The 19,642-nt window shown below is 35.0% G+C and overlaps 1 protein-coding gene across 5 annotated transcripts in view; it reads right to left on the reverse strand.

The window, feature by feature from the left end:
* Positions 1-19,642, reverse strand: part of RBMS3 (RNA binding motif, single stranded interacting protein 3) — an 822,470-nt gene that overhangs the window by 81,070 nt on the left and 721,758 nt on the right. For all 5 annotated transcript variants that reach the window (XM_011985518.1, XM_011985510.1, XM_011985488.1 and 2 more), the window contains one exon: positions 5,878-5,988. In XM_011985518.1, coding sequence (XP_011840908.1) covers positions 5,878-5,988 — 111 coding nt within the window. The remainder of the gene's footprint in view (positions 1-5,877; positions 5,989-19,642) is intronic.

Raw genomic sequence — 19,642 nt, forward strand, 5'->3', positions numbered from 1 at the left:
CAAATATTTTTGAGGTATAATTACTTTTCTGATATTTTAGAATATTTCCATAGACGAGCTTCTCAAAACTGTAACTTCTTTTTAGTCAGTATAAATGTTTTGAAGTATCTCAATTGACTACCTTGCTATCCAACTGGTACTTACACAAATTGAGATTCCTATCATCAAGTAATCAATGCTAGAGAACACTTATTTTCCTACACCTTCATTAGCAATTTGTACTGCATTTTGATAGCTTTATTTGATGGGATATATGTACATGTATATTTGATTACTGTTTGTTTCTTTGATTATAATTTTTGTACATGTTCCTTGGCATTCTATTTACTCTTTTATCAACTATCTGTTCATGTTCTTCGGCATTTTATCTATTGAGGCTTTTTTACTATGGCGGTAACTTATTTGAATTCAGAATTCATTTTTTTAAACAACAAAAGTGTAATATTTACAAATACACACTCATACCACTAGACTTACATTTAATGCCAGTTCATTTATTGTTTCTAAGACTCCCTTCAAAAGTCTTTCATTTTACAGTAAGGCTAAACCAGTTTTTTAAATCTATTACCTTTTTAGACATATTTTCTGTTTTGTATTTGAGTGTTTTAAATTAATTAATATTTTTTCCTGAAAAACTATTTCAGGAGATGTACTCATTACCATTTATGATACAGTTTCCTGAATCAGAGTCCATTTAACATCCTGTTAGCTTTTAAAAAATTTGTTTTAATATTTATATTGATACCTAATAACAGAAAAAAGAACAATATCTAAACAAACTGAATAATTGAGGATTTTCACCTGATACCAACAAAATTTCAGAGCAGTAAAGGAGTGGTGTGACTGAAAAATGCTAGAGAACTGTGGGGACAGATGGAGTACAATTACAAGGTTATTTTTGTGAGTGACTATGGTTACACTGTGGAAATCAATGATATCACAAATCATCAGTGACTTGGAGAACACAAACCAAACTGCAGATACAAAACCTGCAGAACAAAAACTTTTTATTTCTTCCAACAGATTCTGGTGACATTGTAAGCCGCTGGTGACCAGCAACTGAACAAATGAAAAGGAGATAAGACACTTGTAAAACAAGATTGTCATGCAATTTGGAGGTTCTCATAACACAGTAAAATCTCCAGTGGTTTCTGCTAAAGCTTATAATAAAGTGAGAAGACGTTATGGATAATGGGGCTTTGGTTCCATCGAGGGAATACTGTGACAAAAATATAAACAAAAGTAGAAAAGCTATGAAAATCCTTCAGGGTCAGCAGAGCCCTGAAATAAAACAGTTACACTGCTTGCATAAAATGCATTATTTTTTGAGGCCTGCAGATTCTGTCTAGCTTAAAATAGAGAATTGAACAATAAACATTTGAGGTGGCAAATTGTAGAGAAAGGTTAATTAAACTACATGGCATTCATTTCAAAATTTGAGGTCATGGGAGACAATTATATCGTCTTTTATGAAAAGGAAAAAGAGGTTTTGGCCCAATACAATTCCTTTAGCCAGGGACTTTAAAAGGAAGAGTGGGACTAAGCCTGTGTTCAAGATCCCCCTTTTAAAAATGGAAAATTCTAATACAGCTACAACTTCCGTCAGCCCTGATCGTTTCCTACTCTAGATTATTCACTGGGTCACTCTCTGCTCTGCCCTTGGAACCTATCTGTTTCTAGAGTTTAGAATCCTATCTTAATCTTGAGTTGTCACTGTTCACACCTTGTTTTGCAGAATTTCTGTGAGCTCAGATGTCTGAAATCCTCTGAAATGTTTCAGTTAGGAGACAGACACAGTCAGATAGTTTTAGATTGACTACCTGTGACAACAGGGTAGAGAATGGATTGGAGCAAACTGAAATTTAAAGCTTGAAGAACAATTAGGAAACTATTACAATTAATCAAATGAGTCCCAGGGCAGAGACTCCAGAAATGTGGAAGAAAGAATGTATTTGACCAATGTCTATGAGAGAAAACCAGTGGGACTTGAAAAGTAATTGTGTATGGTGGTGAGGGAGAAGGAAAAGGTCTTGCTCGGGTCTTAGGTGTATGGTTTGGCCACAGGGAAAATGGTCATGTCATTGGTTTGCAGGGAAATGGAGCAGAAACATACAAGAAGAAGAGGTTTCAGTTGGAAGGAAGCTATGGAAAGCTCATGAGATTAGTGTGGGTCATGCTGACTTTGCGATGTCTGAGGGAGATTTCCATGGAGATACTTAGCAAGTAGTTGGATAAATGAGTCTAAAATTCTTAGATGAGGTTAGCATTGGAGACGGAGATTTAGGAGTCAACATGGAAGCCAGGGTTTACAACCATGAGAGTGAATGAGATTGCTTACGAAAATCATGTGGCATAAGTATGTTACAAACGAAGCTCTGGCTTACCAATCTGTGCAGGAAGAGAAGGAGGAGTGGCCAGAGAGGTTTGAGGAGAACCAGAAAAACCCTGGGCAGGAGTCACAAACTGGGAGTTCTTGGGACAAACTGGGCCCAATATTTAAATATAGAGAAATTTCAAATCAAAATTCAAGAATTCAGCTTATCTTTAAAAGTTGGAAAGTGAGACCACCCTGGGTCTGTATGTCCATGTGGCAATAGCCATCACAATAGCTGTACTACTAATGGAGTAGTGGCTGTCCTCTTCAGACAAGGCATCCTTATTTCAGGCTGCCAAAGGCACCACCTCTCACTTCTATTTGCCCAAAACTCAGGCAGAGATAGTATTATTATTGTACGGAAAATACATCTTATCTAAAATATAATCTCCAATGTCATATATGTGTATATGGTATGAGTATGTTTATGATATAGGCAAATATTTAAAAATTGATTATGTATTTCCAAGGGTTTTTGCTTGAACTTGATCCACTTCATTCATTAATATGACTTGGCTGGACTCTACTGGCTTTTGAGTTTGCTACCTTAAAAGAATATGTTAGCAGCCAAAGAAATGGAGACGTTAAAGAAATTATTTTTAACAAGTGAAATAGTGCAGGTAAGTGAGTTATACCATGGATTTTACAGTGTGCTACATCACTTCTGGCTACCTAAACTAGACTCCCACCAGTTAGAAGCCACTGGATGTGAAGGGTATGAGCAGCTCATTTGAGAAGCACATACTGGGTATCACACTGTATAAGGAATGCTGCATATTGTCACTTCATTAACACTCACAACATCTCTGGGATGCAAGCATTATTTTTCCCATTTTGTAAAATGAGAAAGCAAAAGTTCTGAGAGGTTAAGTAACCCGCCTAAACATGCAGAGCTAATAAGGGGGCAAAGCCAGGTTTTGAACTCAAGTTTAAAAACAAAGCTGACTGATCTTTCCATTATGCCAGGATTCCTCCCCATCAATGAAAATGTTGGAAAGATACAATAAGGTAGAAAAATCTGATTTTACAAAATCATCCTCAACTGGGTAACAGTCACTCCAAATGCCAATCAAAATTCAGATAAAAAGAATCTATGAAGTCATATCAAAGAATTAGAGTGACAGTCTAAGAAAGCAAAGTTAACAGTATTCTGGACACCAACGACACTTAATTATATTTTGTTAAATGAATCAACAAAGTAATTCTGTTTTCTCTCTACCTCTTCAGAACCTTACTAAATTTTACACTTTTCCATAACATCAAGTAACACAAATATTATAATGTATCTAAACATTATTTAGTGCGAATGTAAAGGATGAAAAGAAAAAAAGCTAGTGGAAATTTGATGTTAATAATAAACCACATACTTAAAACTTTTACTCTCTAAGAAAGAGAGTGTTATATATTATTATTGAATTATTTGGCTATTACCAGCTGCCTAAAAGTCGTGGTCCCTTACAAATGTGTTCTTGTTGAAATGCTCAAATACAAAATCATAATATATGTTGTTGATTCAATAACTATTATAATTCTGAGTCTGTTCTGTGTCTTTTAGCTTATTTTTTAATTCCCTAAAGGATTCAGTCATACACTTAGTTAACTAGCTCTTATATTTCTACTAGTTTGCAAATTTAAATTTTAGCAAGTCAATTGGCTTTACTTCTAAACCAAATGAGTAAAAATTATAAAGAGTTTCTATGTTTTGCATTATAATTCTCTCTTTAGTCAGATTCCAGATTGTTAGTCAATACAGTAAAATTACATTACATCACTCATTCAGAATTTACGATCACTGAAGGACACAAAGGCTGATATGGAAGGAAATCTACAATGTATTAATAAAAATAAAAAACTGCAAGCCTTCTGATACTATTCCTAGGACCTGCTTATTAGTAACACACAAAATAATTACAAATAATCCTTTGATAAAAGCAATATAGTATTTCTTCAAACTGTATCTCCATGATGAAAATTAGCTGTACCACAGCATACAGTGAAATATATCTTAGACATGACTTCTAAAAGTGTAGGTCAGAAACCTAAGAGATCATTTGATCCAGCCCAAGCATTCAGACAGGTAAGGTACCATCAACTGCTTTTTACAGGTTCTGCAACTTTATGTTACTAAAACTAAAATTTCTTTATTGAAATAATGTGGCTCTTTCTGTTAAATTATACTGACTTTCTTCCTATTTAGGACAGATTTGTGAGGCCTCAGTGGACATGACAGAAACTTCTTATATTCTTAAAAGTCCATGAGTCAACAGGATTTATTTGGCAAGCAAGCCATTGCTATGGGGTAAAATTCCTGATACACAGCTAGTGTGCATATTGTACGTAGATATTTGGAGAAGAGGTCAGCCTAACTGAAGAATCACAGAGGTGGTAACTGTAAGACATATAGGTTTAAAAATATAGAATTGGATATTCAAAGGGCCCCATATATGATCAAGTTCAATACTTCAACTAGATAGAGAAAAATGTTCAGACTAGAGATATTATTTTCCCCAAAATTGACAGAAACAACAGTTTTATATCTAGGATATCTCAAGTTTTATATCTAGGATTTCTGACTCCTAGTCCAGTGCTCTTTCTACAATATTTAAGCTACCTCAGTAAAAAAAAAAAAAATGTATTTTTATTTCTATGTTTTATTAAATGACAAGATTATCTGCACTAACATTTGCCAAAATAAAACTGTTACTGAAGGTGTCACATGAGTGGTTAGGTTTCATGGTTTCATTGTTCTCTGTAATGGCAACTAATGAAGTTTCAATATTCTAGATTGTATTAGGCTTTTGCCTCCTTGAACATTTGGGGAATTATCTTTTTAAAAAATCAAACATAAAGTTTTTCCCATGATTTAAAATGCCTCATTGATATAAAATCCAGGCTGCAATAGGCATTTTTTAGCACACTTTTGTTCTGAGGAGAAAGAAGGCTAGTCAAAAATATCATAACCTATAAGAAAAAATCAAGCACATTAGGTTCCCTTCCTTGTTTTCAACATTATCTATATCAACATATCAAAAAGAAGGATTAAAATAACTCGATTATAGCTCAATTACTCAATTATTCTTTATTGATTGAATAGTATCAGTCATAGGTATGGCCCCTCACTTGTGTATAACCTGGTAATAATCTCGTGGCTGAGCTGGTAAACAGCTGGTAAGAGAAAACCAGGATTGAGTATATTAAGTCACAGGGTCTAGATTTGCAAAAGGACACCTTTCCAAAAACAGACATTATATCTGGTACATTGAAACATAAAAACCAAGAAGTAACTGAATGACACAATGGAACTTTAGTCTTGCCACTGTGAGTACATCTGCCCTGGAATTGAACATACATGCAGAATGCAGCTTATTCATACTGAAACCTGGAAGGTGTGTTAGTCAATGAATATGGTACAGACACAGTTTCACTGATAATGCCAGTAAAAATGGAGAATATCACATCTGATCCAAAAAGTTCAATGAAACAAAACAGTCTCTTCAACTCACCGTTCCTGTTGTGCCCAATGAAAGGTGATTCATCTGCTGTGTCAGGGGGCCCATCATGTTGGTTGGTTGCATTGACATGGGATGGTCCATGGTTGGTGTAATCACAGCACCCTACAAGCATATACAAGGTCCATTTGAAAACATATCCTACAAGGAAGGAGACTTCTTACAAATAAACACAGTAAACTGTAAATGTGTGAACATCAAATATTTTTACTTTTTTACTAAAAAGGCTAAATTCAACTGTATGTAATTTTTATGTCCATTCATGTCATTTTGTGCTCGTCTGAATAAATGCCATTAACAACTTCCTTTCTTCTGAGGTAATTTACCTGTGATGTACCTAAAATATGTCACTTACATTTTCATTTTTTGAGGTAGAATGTATTGAAAGAAATCATCTATATTCTCTCACCCATTATTCTAAATATAAACTTCTCTGACTGAAAAATATGAACATTAGTGGAAATTCTCTAATTTTCTTGTTATTTGATAAGACTTGGTTTATGTCATTTATCTATTATTTATTAATACATAGATAATTCTTAGTCACCCCAATGCAATCTACTGCTAAGAGGGATAATGCTGACCCACACGGGTTTCTGAACTAGATCTCTTTGAAGGACATATTAAAATCTATCATTGATAATCTAAAAATCAAAATTACTATTTCCCATTTGTTTTTCTCCTAACCTTTTGACCTGTTTTCTATCTATCTATATTTTAGACACAAGACAGAATGCCAAACTCTGTTAAAGCTGGTCAAATTTTTATGTCTATCCACAATTTTTTTTAAAAATTAAGTTAACTTTTAAATCAGATGTTAAGAAAAGTGGATGTCTATGTTTTTTGATTTATTATCATTGTTTTGGATAAAAGAAATTACAGACATTTTAAAAAACTTCCATCCATATGCAAAGTCTCCTATGGTGAGTGAAGAATGGAGCTAAGTCATTTTATCCTTCCCTTTCTCTTTCTCTACTCTGGTACTTTCCTTGTAGTAATTAACTTGGAGAATGAAAAAATATTTTTAAAAAGCAAACTTAAAAAGCTAGAATTGGATGGAATCTTTGAGAGTATATAATTTCAATGTTTATTTAAAGATTATGATAAAAGTAGAAACATGTTTTATAACAACCCATTTAAATACCCAGTTATGATAAAATGATTATATATCTGAATAAATTATTTCCCTAAACATTATTTTTCTCACTGGACAGATGCATGGAGATGGCCAGATCTTGGCACCCAAACTAATTACCGACAGCAAGTGCTTCCTAAAATGCTTTTGCTCAAACTAAGCAATTCTTCCTGGTATTATCAAAATTCAACTTCCTGACTATATCTGTAAAAAAGATCAGGCTATCACTCTGCCTTCCCTATGGGCTCCTCCCCATTAACTTTCAGAGATAATAGAAATTGAGCCAAATATTTGGAAATGCTTGATACACAGGGCCAGCTTTGTTCACAAAGACATTTAGACTTTTCAGTAGGAATCAATCAGAAAACATGTATGTTATTTTAAAGGTCTATAGCTTGTAAATATACACAATTGTGCATTTGTGTTGTTTGAATTTCTCGATGCTTCTGTGAATTGTCATTCATCAGGATGCCTCTTAAATGAGAAACATAAGATAAGCTTTTACTTAATTATAATTCAGAGACACAGCACTTTTCTTTCTGCTGCCTGAATCTTTTTAACAAAAGCATCTTTATTGTTTTCCTTTTTTTAAAAAAAATACTTACTGGCCTTCATTTCAGGTATTTGTTGTGCCAGACCAGAAGTAAACACTTTAAGAAGAACTAGGGTTCTTCTTAAATCACCTAGGGATAAATTATAGAATAACCTCAGAGTTAAGATGGAAGTCCTGAAGCATTTCTTTTCAACCAAAAAGTGGCACTTTGACAACATTCTAATGCTTAGCAGGTGCGAGACTTCAATTCTCTTCTTGAACTCAAGACAGGTTATCTTTTTAGAATATTTGCCCCTAGACATTCCAACATGCAGTGAAACTGTCACAATCCCAGAAACACCTCAATTCTAAACAGCTTGCTTTAGCCACAGAAAGGATCATTCATGTAAATCAGAGATAAAAACCAAATTGTGTTTGGTAAGGATACTTTCTTCTCAATGCCCTGGAGGTTGTCTCATTCCCCAGGGATGTGGTTTTTTTTTTTTTTTTTTTTTTTTTTTTAAAGGCAATATGTAAATGAGGTAGGTGAGCATGTGACAGAACAATCAAAATTCATGCATGATGAGAAGGATGGAATGCCTACACTTGGAATTAGTTTTGGAAGAATTGTCTGGTCTCTTTGAGAATCTTTTCTTTGAAAGCAGTGTTTGGGACTCATTTGATTACAGATGTCACAGAGTGAGTGTTGCTTCTGTGTATAAACCAGAAACCTGACAATCAAAGGAAAGAGTAAGAAGGGATTTATCATTATTTGGAATTGTAAATAGCAACATTAGGCACAGAGTGGAAAACAATGTAAGGAGACCAGTTACTGCACATAAATGAACAGTTATTTCTAAGCAGATCAGTTACTGCACATACATAAAAAATAAAGTAAGCATTCTTGGGGGAGGATATGTAAGAATGTAGAGTCTTATTCACATTCAATAAAAATATTCAGTGAAAACAATCCTACAAATTATTAAGAATACAAACTTTTTAATCTTAAGGGAATGGAAGAAATGTACAGTCAGAGAGCAAACTGGAAGTAACTAGTAGGAACTCCTGGGAGAAATGAATTTTCTTAATGATACTTTATCTGAGACAGACAACTTAAAGAGGTTTAGTGTTGGTTATCTACAGCAAAGGGGGTGTTTGTCAGCCACTTTGCTTAGTAAAAACTACAGAATCTCTTTTGTATTTTGTATTACATGAATAAATAAATACAAAAGAAGAAAAGGAAAGCCTTATGGTTAGTTTGGCAAAGCCAGTACCCGCAACCTTAACTTTGACTTACTAAATGAACTGTCAAATCCACTCCAACTCAATACATTTAAGCCATAGGCTGAAGAGTGTTTGTGACAGATGTTGCCAACACATTAAGCATAACTTTGTTTACTTGAGATGTATAGGATGTGGTGTCTGATAGAGTTCACTTGGCAAGTGGCAAAGCAAGAATAAACTGATTTTTCATTTTAGCCATCTCTGGATGTCTGGGTTTGCTCAATGTTTAAGCTGCAAAGAAAACTATTGTATAATGCTATAATTCCACTAAAAAACACAACGACCAAACAGCTGATGGAAACGTCTGGTCCTTTCTAGCCACTGCCTTTGCAAAACAAAACTGCTCCCACTAAAGAGACAAAGGGTGGATCTGGTTGCCCTAGTTCTGAAATAAACAATTGCGACAGTAATTTGGGTAAAGTTTCCAAAGATCATCATGTGCGGCGTAAATATATCTGACCCAAGGCCAGAAAAGCATCTGTGTTGTTAACCTTCTGCCAATGCTTGAAAGAAATTTGAAGTCTTTGAAAGTTCCATATTTTAATTTCCCAACTGAAATACAAAACCACTGGCAAATCAGGGAAAAAGCACGTGTGGTTTCTCTCCCATCTAGAGCACACGTCACTGACTTAGCACCTACATTAATCCCAGATGAAGAACCACAATAAGAAGAATTAGCTGCATTAATATTCCTGTGATAGTATTCTAGCTCAGTGCCACCCCAACTATGGTTTGTGGATCAGTAGCAGCAGTAGACAAAAATTAGATTCTCTGGGATTCAGGCCTTGAAATCTGTGTTTTAGCAAGCTCTTCAGGCGACTCTGATATACCCTAAAATTTAAGAAGTTTGCTCTGTCTAAAAACTGCTACTATATAAAGCCAGTGTTACAGTTCTTACACGCAAACAAGTGACTTTATTTTATTTATGCTGTTTCTCAATTATTTGTTTGAATCGTCTTTTTACAGGACATGGTCTTTTATGTGATAATCACAATACATCTTGTTAAAAACATTCAAAGGGGCTAAGCCTGCATTTTGATGGGCTGACCTAGAAATATTACCTGAATAATCACACCATATAATCACTGAATAAGTGTGATGACCTGACACGCTTCAGTTTGATCAGTTTGGCTTGTGTTATAACACATTAGGAATCCTTCGTATTTGGACTCTTAGTAGCCTTGTATTTGAACTCATAGAAATGGAGAAGTAAAAATAAAATTATTTATTTTATTTGGATAAATATTTTATTTGAACTCATAGAAATGGAGAAGTAAAAATAAAATAAAGAAAAAACAGCATCCCTTTTTTTTATCATCTTATCTAAATGCCTCAAGTCAAAATGTCTGTGATCTGTATTATACTATTGCCTACGGTGATTCACACAAAAGTATATATGAATTTTTAAAAGGTGGTTTTAAGTAACGATTTCATTATTTTATTCATCTATCTGATTTTTGCCAGTTTTTAATATTCGTAGAATAAATATCTAATAGAAACAGAGATCTCATAATATAAATGGCATGAAGGTAGCTTAACTTGAGGAATAGCTGTCCAAACGCAGTGTTCTGCAATATTAGCGTGCAACATTCCTTGTCTTGTAGTATATGTAGGGATGTCTAATTTCTTTCATTTGTTGATGTCAGTAGTTTTGTTTTGTTTTCATGAGGGTTTAGGGTTTAAGAAAGGCTTTTGTGGGGAGAAAAAAACAAAAGGAATAAGAAATGTCCCTAATTCTTAGAAACAATCATTAATCCTTGTCTACCTCCATAGAAAAATTTCCAACCAATATGGTGGTACAGTCTGACTTTTAAAAATTATGTTTGAAACCCAAAAGCTGTGGCAAAGGTGGTAGCCTTTAACTTTGTAAGGATTTGACAAATGCTGGAGGTATGAGAAATGATAAATTACATGGTAAGCCAGAAGCCACACTGCCCCTAGAACTTCATTTTAGCACTTAATCTCTCCCTCCCCTTTATTATTCTCTACTTGCTTCTTTCCACATTACATCTTTCAAGAGGGAAGACATTATGTTTACACAACTTTTGTAATCTCTACAAATAGGAACTGCATGCAGTAAGTACTCAAAACAGTTTTTGTAAATTAATTTTATATATCAGTACCACTCATTTTCAGTTCAATGACAAATGGTAAATATTTACTAATATTTCTGATTTTGATTGTTTATTCTAAAAGGGTTGAAATTATGTTGTTTTGTTCACCACTGTCTAGTGTCTATAGTGCTGTTTATAGTAGGAGGTATATAATATATGCTTCATAAGTGTTCACCGAAAGAAGGATGAAAGAATAAAACTTCCAATCAAAAAGGAGTTAGAAATGTTATTTTGAGATTGCTAGTTAAAATGGATCATTCCAAACTCCTAGAAAACTTGTTCTCCCAAGGGGCAGTTCAGTTTTAAAACCATAGTTTAACTCACACATGTGCATTTATGATATCTTCAATTACCATCCCCTTAAAGATGAAATCCAAAATTTGCTTGATGTAAAAAGTTTGACTAATGCTATATAAGATATATATGTATACATATATATATATTAGAATAAAAAGTATGTCCATATGTACATATGTCATTGGTTCTCAACCAGGAGTGATTTTGCAATGTCTGGTAACATTTTTGGTTATCATAACTGCAGACGTGCACTATTAGCACCTAGGGGGTAGTGGTTGTTGATGTTGCTATACAACCTACAACACAGAGAACAGTTACCCAAGACAAATAATTACCCAGCAAACCCAGGATTCATGCTAGGGTTCAGAAACCCTAGCACTAATACATACACATATCCATAAACTCCATTTATACAAAGTAAGGAAGAATTTGAAAGGCAGTAACTAGAAAAGTGACACAAAGTATTCATCTACAGTCTCTTCCCTACAACTAATAGTACATTTTAGATCTATGGCAAGATTATGTCTATAATATACACCAATTTCCCAAATTCTATAATTGTGCAATGAAAGAAAACAGGACTGTGTCATGACTTACAATTGCTTTATAATTATTTTTGATTGCCAACTTATTTTGCTATTTATTTTGGAAATGGGGCAAACTAGAGCTGGGTTTCTCTTTCCAATGCTTGGACAGGATTAGACGAATTGGCATGATATTTGGACTACTACATGGAGATATATAGTTATGGGCTAGGGGTATGATGTTTAGAAGACATTTTCCATTGCTATATAAATGTTGAAGAGATATGTGCATGTACATAGATTTCCCAATGGCAGAATATCTATTAATTATAAACAAAGGGTTTTTTTCCTTGTACTTTTAATGAAACTTTTAATTTCAGGTTGATTTTTGATTCAGTTACTAGTAACTGGAAGTATTATTTTTGAAGTTATAATATTAACAGACACTAAAGCCAAATTAGTTTTAGCCATGGAAGTCCCTTTAAAAGAATCCTAATTATATACTATGCCTATTCAACTGTGAATAATGGTTTCAATTATTGGTTAAGTACCTATTAATATAATAGTGTCATTTTGAATGAGAATATAAAGTAAATATGTCACATTGAAGTATTTCTTACCAAAGCAGGTACATAATTAGGATTCTCAATAATGCTTTATTTTAATCCTTTAGACATTTGTGCCTAAAACTACAGAAACATGTTTATCAGTAGCTTTTGGTGTTTTCAGTAGCTTCTTTAGAATCCTAATAGAGCAAGGTGGCTTTTAAATATATTGCATTATTGAGGGAGAGTTGAAAATTTGAGATTTTGAGGACCCTGTGGTCAAATGATTTTGCTGACTGAATATACAATAGGACACTTATTTTGTCATTAAACTTGTACACTTGATTATAGAATTGATCCTGTTAAGATTATATATTTCTTACACAGATGGGTTACTATATTTTTTCCTTTTATTTTTCTACTTAAGGAGATCCTAGCTGCTGAGTCAATGGAAATATTGTTTAGAGAAAGATCCCAGGCCACTTCAGAAGGACCTTGCAGCTTCAATGACAAAGGGTGAACTTGTGTTCATTGGCTTCTGATTCCAATCGCATAACTAATGAGGAGCTTTCAGCTGGGGGTGTCTACCACTCACAGATATGTGTGTCATAAAAATCCATGTGTTGTGGTGTAGATGATGTGAAAAAATGAGACTATTTGTATGAAAAAATTAATGGCATCACCATAGTCCTTTGTCTTCGCTTTGCAGGGCCCCCGTGGTATATAGCTTTCCTACACAGACGTATTGCACGCTCCAAAACGTATTTAAAGGAATCAAAAACAACACAAGAAAAAAAAATCAAAGACAAAAGACTATTAAGCTATGACACTTAAAAATGAATTGATTAATCGAACATATTTCAGCTCCTTCTATACTTTAAGATAGAAAGAAAACCATTGATCTCTACCCACCAAATATTTCATAATAGAAAATTATATTTGAAATATTAAGATTAGCTAATAATTTTTTCTACCTTAAAAACTATATATATATATTACTTTGAAGATGAGCACACCAGTTTCTCCTTATGTTTTGTTCTAAATGGGGATATAAGGGAAACAGTGTTAAATGACCTCCTTTCCCAAAGTGCAACCTAGAGATGAGTTAGTATTTCATAGTGGAAATGTCCTTTTTAAGACACTGGTACTGTTAAGTCAATGGCTATTCTACATTAAATGTGTTGGAGGAGTGTAAGGGTAGATAGGACAGTTCAGTGATAGACAAGACATTTTTCTATTCCCACTTGTCTCATTGAGAAACCAGTTAGAGTGAGCGAGTTGTAGGGTCGCCCAAAAGCATTTGCTTTCTACTCTGTTTCAGCATTATCCCTGTTCAAAAGAGTCTTCTACAAGTAGGTCTGGGATGGCCTTGTTAGCATAGTACACATCATCTATGAGGATCACATAGCTTTCAATTTACCTTTCTAACCTGATCCCCAGCCCATACACATGAAGCCTCTCTTTCCACCACACTGTATTCCTCATCATTCTCTGGCCCGTCTTACCTCTTACCCTTGCTGTCTTGGCCTGCACTGCTAGGCTTCTACAGCAGTTTTCATGTGTCCTCTAAGATTCTTATCAAATACTACATTCTGGGGGAACATCTCCTATGACTGACCCAGGCTACTGGTCACTTGCTCCTCTCTTCTCCCATAACATTTTGCACACACTTCGATTATGATCAAACTTTATTTCTTCTCTGAATCCTATGTTCACTGGTATCATTTGCAATACCTTATATATTTATTTTTTAATGATTCCGAGCTCAGCACAGTGTCTGTCATAAAACAGGTGCTTGGTTAATGGTGCTAAATGACTGAGTGAGTGAATGGCACTTGCTCACCAGCCAGGTCTCTGAGGACTTTAACGGTGTGTGAAACAATAACAGCAGCTCCTTGCTCAACCTGGACAAGAAGATTCAATGGAAATAACAGAAGCATTCTCTGGCCAAAAAGATGGACTTAAAAGATCCATTCATACATTTCCTCTACTTTCCTTTAACAATATCTCAGTCTGACCACTGCCAGCTTGACCTTCTCATCATTTAGCATGAAAATCCCAGGGCTTCTGAGAGCCACATCCCACCCTAGGAAGTTTAATATTGGAGTTCATGGCATGATTTCCACTCTGTGGAAGAATTATTTATGCTCAGTTAAATGCTGCAAAATGTTCTGTACGTATTACAGCCAAATGTACCGCCACAAATGTAGGTTAAGGTTTTTTAAATTAGGACTTCGTTATGCCATGAACTGTTTCAGTAGCCATATATCTGCCTAAGATTCTTGTCAAACCTTGTCATGTGATAAGAAATGCTTTATTCATTTGTACAGCAATCACTTTGTATACCTCCAAACACATTTTCAACTTACGGAAGTTTCAAGCATACATCAGATGCAATATTCAGGCCAGTCTTCTTCCAAATGATAAGGCAAACAGGGTTCCCAGCAGAAGTCTGAATATTTATGGGCCTCATCGTTTGTCTGGTAAAATGTTTATCTGGCTTTAACTAGCACTCAGGACTGTGAGCTGTCATAAAGCTTCTCATTAAAAACTTCTCCTTACTGACAAATAGACTGAAAGACCCGGTTGCAAATCCTTTTCAAGGTCTTGTAAGATCCTATGGGCGAATTGGCCTGGAAAATCATTGCTCCAACCACAGGGGTGATCAAGAGGAAAAGCTGTCTGTTATCTTACTTATGGCCATCGTTTATAGCGCAAGTTGCCTAAATATGTCACAAGGCACCTCAATTTTGGCTATTACTGGGAAAGCAGCTATTCCTTGTCCTGCAATTTGCTACAAAAAGCACTTCATTTTGTGGTCCCTCAGAGAATATTTCTTTTCTCCTTTAAGATATTTTTAGGAATTTGCCTGGGTAGGGCTGGCAACTTAACTAGCTCTAAGGATACAGATGTGAAGTCACGACCCTATTAAAGAACTAATTTACTCCTTTTAAAGCACACTTTCTATTAGTATTATTATTGCTAACATGCTTCAAACTCAGTATATACCCCATTGATGACATGTTCTGTAGTCTAATGCTGAGATAAAATATGTCTTGGTATACCAGGCATATTTTAAGATTAAAACTTATACATTAGCATCCAAACAAGTTACATTCTGAGGCCTTCAAGATTTCAATTAATATATTTAAAACTGTCCAGCTGTGATAAAAGACAGCTTTATCTTGTTATCCTTCAGTGTCCTATTTGCTTCAGGATTTATGCAAGAAACTTAGTTACATGTTTTATTCCACCTCGATTTTATTGCCATTTCTCCTAAGCAGTAATACTATATGAGTAATTTTAATTTTTTTGTTGTTGTTGTTTAATAGAATGTTCTTAAACTCTACTATCTTGTTTCTCAAAGTATGGCCTGGGACTGGATACTATCATCAGGGAGCTTCGTACAGAATCTCAGGTCAACCCCAGCCCCACTAAATTAGAGCCTGTGCCAGCTGAGTTATATTCACAATAAGCTTTGGAAAGCTTAGCTCTACATTTGGTCAGGGCTCTGAATGAATTTTCTATTGCATTGCTTCTAAAAAGATTTTTGGTTTGACTCTCAATCATTTTGTTAAGTCCTTTGTTTGTTCTTGCTTGAGAGCCAGATAGCTTGGAATAATATTAGTAATATTAATATGACTCCTTGTTATAATCACAAACAACTAGTAATATTTAGTATAGTTCCTCAATCATCTCCATAGGATTTCTGCCTTTACCCATAAAATCTCCTTTAACAAAAAAATTCCCTTTCTTTTCCTATGACATATTTTCATGGCAACCTTCACACTGAAACCTCCATTCTTTCCAAATAACGTCATCTGCTTCACCAATGAGTTAGAAATAGCTATGACAGCCAAGCATTAGAAGAGATGGTATATGCTGTGTAAAATAGTAAGAGTCAGTAGATAAATATTTTGGTTAGCTCAAGATACATACCATAAAAATAAGGTGTTAGAAGTAAAATTCCCAAATATTCCTGCCTGTTAAGACTTGATTAATCAAAAGTGCTACAATAAGTTTAAAAATTAAAGTTTAAAAAAAGTATTTCTTGCCTTGGTGTTTCTTCTGAACTCGTGATCCAAATTTCCAACTACTGACTGAATCCCATGTACCTCAAAACTACTATGTCCCACTCTGAATGTTGTCTTCCTCTTTCATTCTCAGAGTATATTCTTTCTTCTCTGCTTGATTCTCGGAATAACAAAGAAACTGCCAAGTCATCTTGATTGTTTCCTTCTCCCTCATCAGCCATAACAACTCAGTCAGGAGTCAAGTCTTGTCAGAACGACATCATAAATTCCTTTACATCTGTTTTCTCTCTCTCTCTCTCTCTCTCTCTCTCTCTTTTTTTTTTCCCTGAGACGGAGTTTTGCTCTTGTTGCCCAGACTGGAGTTCAATGATACGATCTCGACTCACTGTAACCTCCACCTCCCAGGTTAAAGCCATTCTCCTGCCTCAGCCTCCCGAGTAGCTGGGATTACAGGCATGCGCCAACACGCCCGGCTAATTTTGCATTTTTAGTAGAGACGGAGTTTTTCCATGTTGGTCAGGATGGTCTTGAACTCCCGACCTCAGGTGATCTGCCCACCTCAGCTTCCCAAAGTGCTGGGATTACAGGCGTAAGCCACCATGCCCGGCACTATTCTTTCTTTAAGATCTCTTATTTTGACCAATCCAGTTACTTGTGGTGAACCTCTGCCATTCATGGATGCAGAAATTTATTTTTTAATACTCTTCAGATGTCATTAGTTCCCCCTAATGTGAATCCTACCTCTTCAATGTAGAATTGAATTAAAAAAAAAAGGAAAACGCTTCTAAAAACATTCCCTACACCCTTTTGCTGCTAGATATAGATTTGTGACTTCTGCTAATCAAAAGCACCTGCAAGGGAATTAGAGTTGAAAGACTAATAACAAATGAGCAAGGAATGTGACATCCATTTTGCTGGTGGGGTGGTGGGAAAGTAGCAAAATTTCAAAGTGTGCAGCAATGGCAGCAATTTCCTTACCAGAGCAGAATGGAATGGTTTGGGGGACAGCAGTGACAGTACTACCCCTTTGGTCATGTAACAGGGTATATATAAAATTGTATTGTGCAAGAATATTCAGCATTTATTTGCTATCACCTTTATCTATTGCAAAGATTTTTTTCTATAGCAACTATATGAAATAAAAGTATGTGAATTTTATTGTTTTTAATTTATTTTCAAAGGCAAATGGGTGGGAAATCAAACTTATATCAAAAATAGTTCACTAAGATGTCTTTATTTTTCCTCACTGCTCCTTTAACAGAAACAAATAGGACTTTATGTCTACTAACTGGAATTCACTTTGAAATATTTATCATTATGTGGCCTTGATGACACAGCATTTTTATATTACCTTACAAAACTTCTGTAAAAAAATAACATGGGGATGCAAATACATTGAAGAAACTTATTGCAAAAACACGTTTTCTGACCTCAGCCTCCAGCCAAAATTATACTGATGTATTAAAGTTATCCAGGAGAAAATTATTCAGAACCAGTTTTTTTTTCTGCCATTATTTTTTCCTAGCACTCCCTTCCTTTTCTCATAGATTATACATGGGATAGGCAAGGAAATGAATGGTCAGCAGAATCAGGCGTTTTGACAACTGTCAGAGATTTTTAACATATACTTTTGCTTTACTGCATGCAAGAGCAAGCCTGAAGCCATCTGCCTACCAACAACACATCTTTCATTCCCATTATAGAGACAGAACCCCCCACCTCATCATTAAAACACAATCTTCAAAGGCACGTTGTTTTTGCTTATCCCTATTGTGACAGATGTTTTATATCATCTATCCCCATGTGCTAGTTTATCTGTGATGGACTGCCCACTCTTTGCAGCCAGCTGTGGAAATAACTCCATTGTCAACTGTGGTCACTCTCATTCCATTCCTGTGACTTCACTGAAGACCACATCCAACAGCAAGAAAAACAAACAGCCCTGATCACTTCCTTGAAAACATGTTCAGGGCAGGAGGTAGAGGCTGTCTCTAAACAAGCTCTCTTTATGATGTATGTTACAAGGGAGAAGCAATCTTATTTGAAACCCTCACGTGTCATCGAGTTAGCCAATGGAGGTGATCCCTAAATTAAGGAATAATGAAGCAATAGCATCTGTGGGCATGATTCAGGTGAAAACATCTCGTTGATTCAGTACTACTTCAATTAGTTTGAGTATGCATCAATCATTTATTTCCTTTTCATTGTATAAAGTTCCCACGAGGAAATATTTACACCACCAGCTTATCCAACTTTTTGAAATACTGTGAAAAGACTATAACTATATTGTTTTAAATGGATAGACAATCAATGTGAATTCTCTGTGGTAGAATAATACCCTGATATTAGGATAGATTTTTAGAAACAAAAATTGATCTGTTTTTAAAGAAGTCTATCTTAGCTGGCTTGAAATTGATAAAGCAATACTTTTAGTAGTAAGAATTGTGACAACTTGAAATATTGAGGGGGGTACTCAAATTATAGTACATATGCCAAACTGTCTGCAATGTTAGAGCCTTCATAACTTTTTAAAAGATATTTTGGTACTGTACAGTGTTTAGAATAAAGAATATTCATTAATTCATTCATTCACGAATGCTGAGATTCTATTATATCTTGCTGTGAAATAAATTAGAGTTAACTTACAGTTAAATAACTTTAACAAGCTATAATAGAGTAAGTTTCAAAAATGCAATATAAAGTAATCAAAGAGATTACAATTTTCCACAAAAGTAAACATCATTGGAGATGCCATATCATTTTCTGTCTTTTTTTAGTCTAAAATATTCACTGGGTGATGCTACTACCATTCAATTGCTAGAGTCACAGTTGAGTCCCAAGACTTGCATCTCCCACTGTAAGTTAAGGGACTGTCTATGTTGAGCAAGCCTGGATGTGTTGCTTCAGCAGGAGGCTCTGGGTCCCCAGGAGTAAGCCTGAGATTACCGATCATCAAGCTCAAAAACAGACTGTAGGAAGGAAATAGCTCTAAAATATGGTGAAGACTTGTAGACCCACCAGATCGCATCTAAAAACATGGCTCAAGTGTCATCTTAGTAATCAAGAACAAAAATACCTTTATCGAGACCCTGAAATCTCAAGGCATGGATGGCTCATCTCTGAAGAGTTGGCTATAATTACATTTCGGTAATACCTGTTGTTATCACAGCTCACTATGGGGAGAGCCCTCTTTCTCCTTAGCTCTGACCAATGCCAGTTTTCAACCCACTGGTTAATTGATTGGTAATATTTTATTGTGTCATTCTTCCTGACAATTTTTCCTGTACCCTGCCC

Source organism: Mandrillus leucophaeus, unplaced genomic scaffold (genome assembly GCF_000951045.1).
Source record: "Mandrillus leucophaeus isolate KB7577 unplaced genomic scaffold, Mleu.le_1.0 Scaffold107, whole genome shotgun sequence".
Lineage (NCBI taxonomy): Eukaryota > Metazoa > Chordata > Mammalia > Primates > Cercopithecidae > Mandrillus > Mandrillus leucophaeus.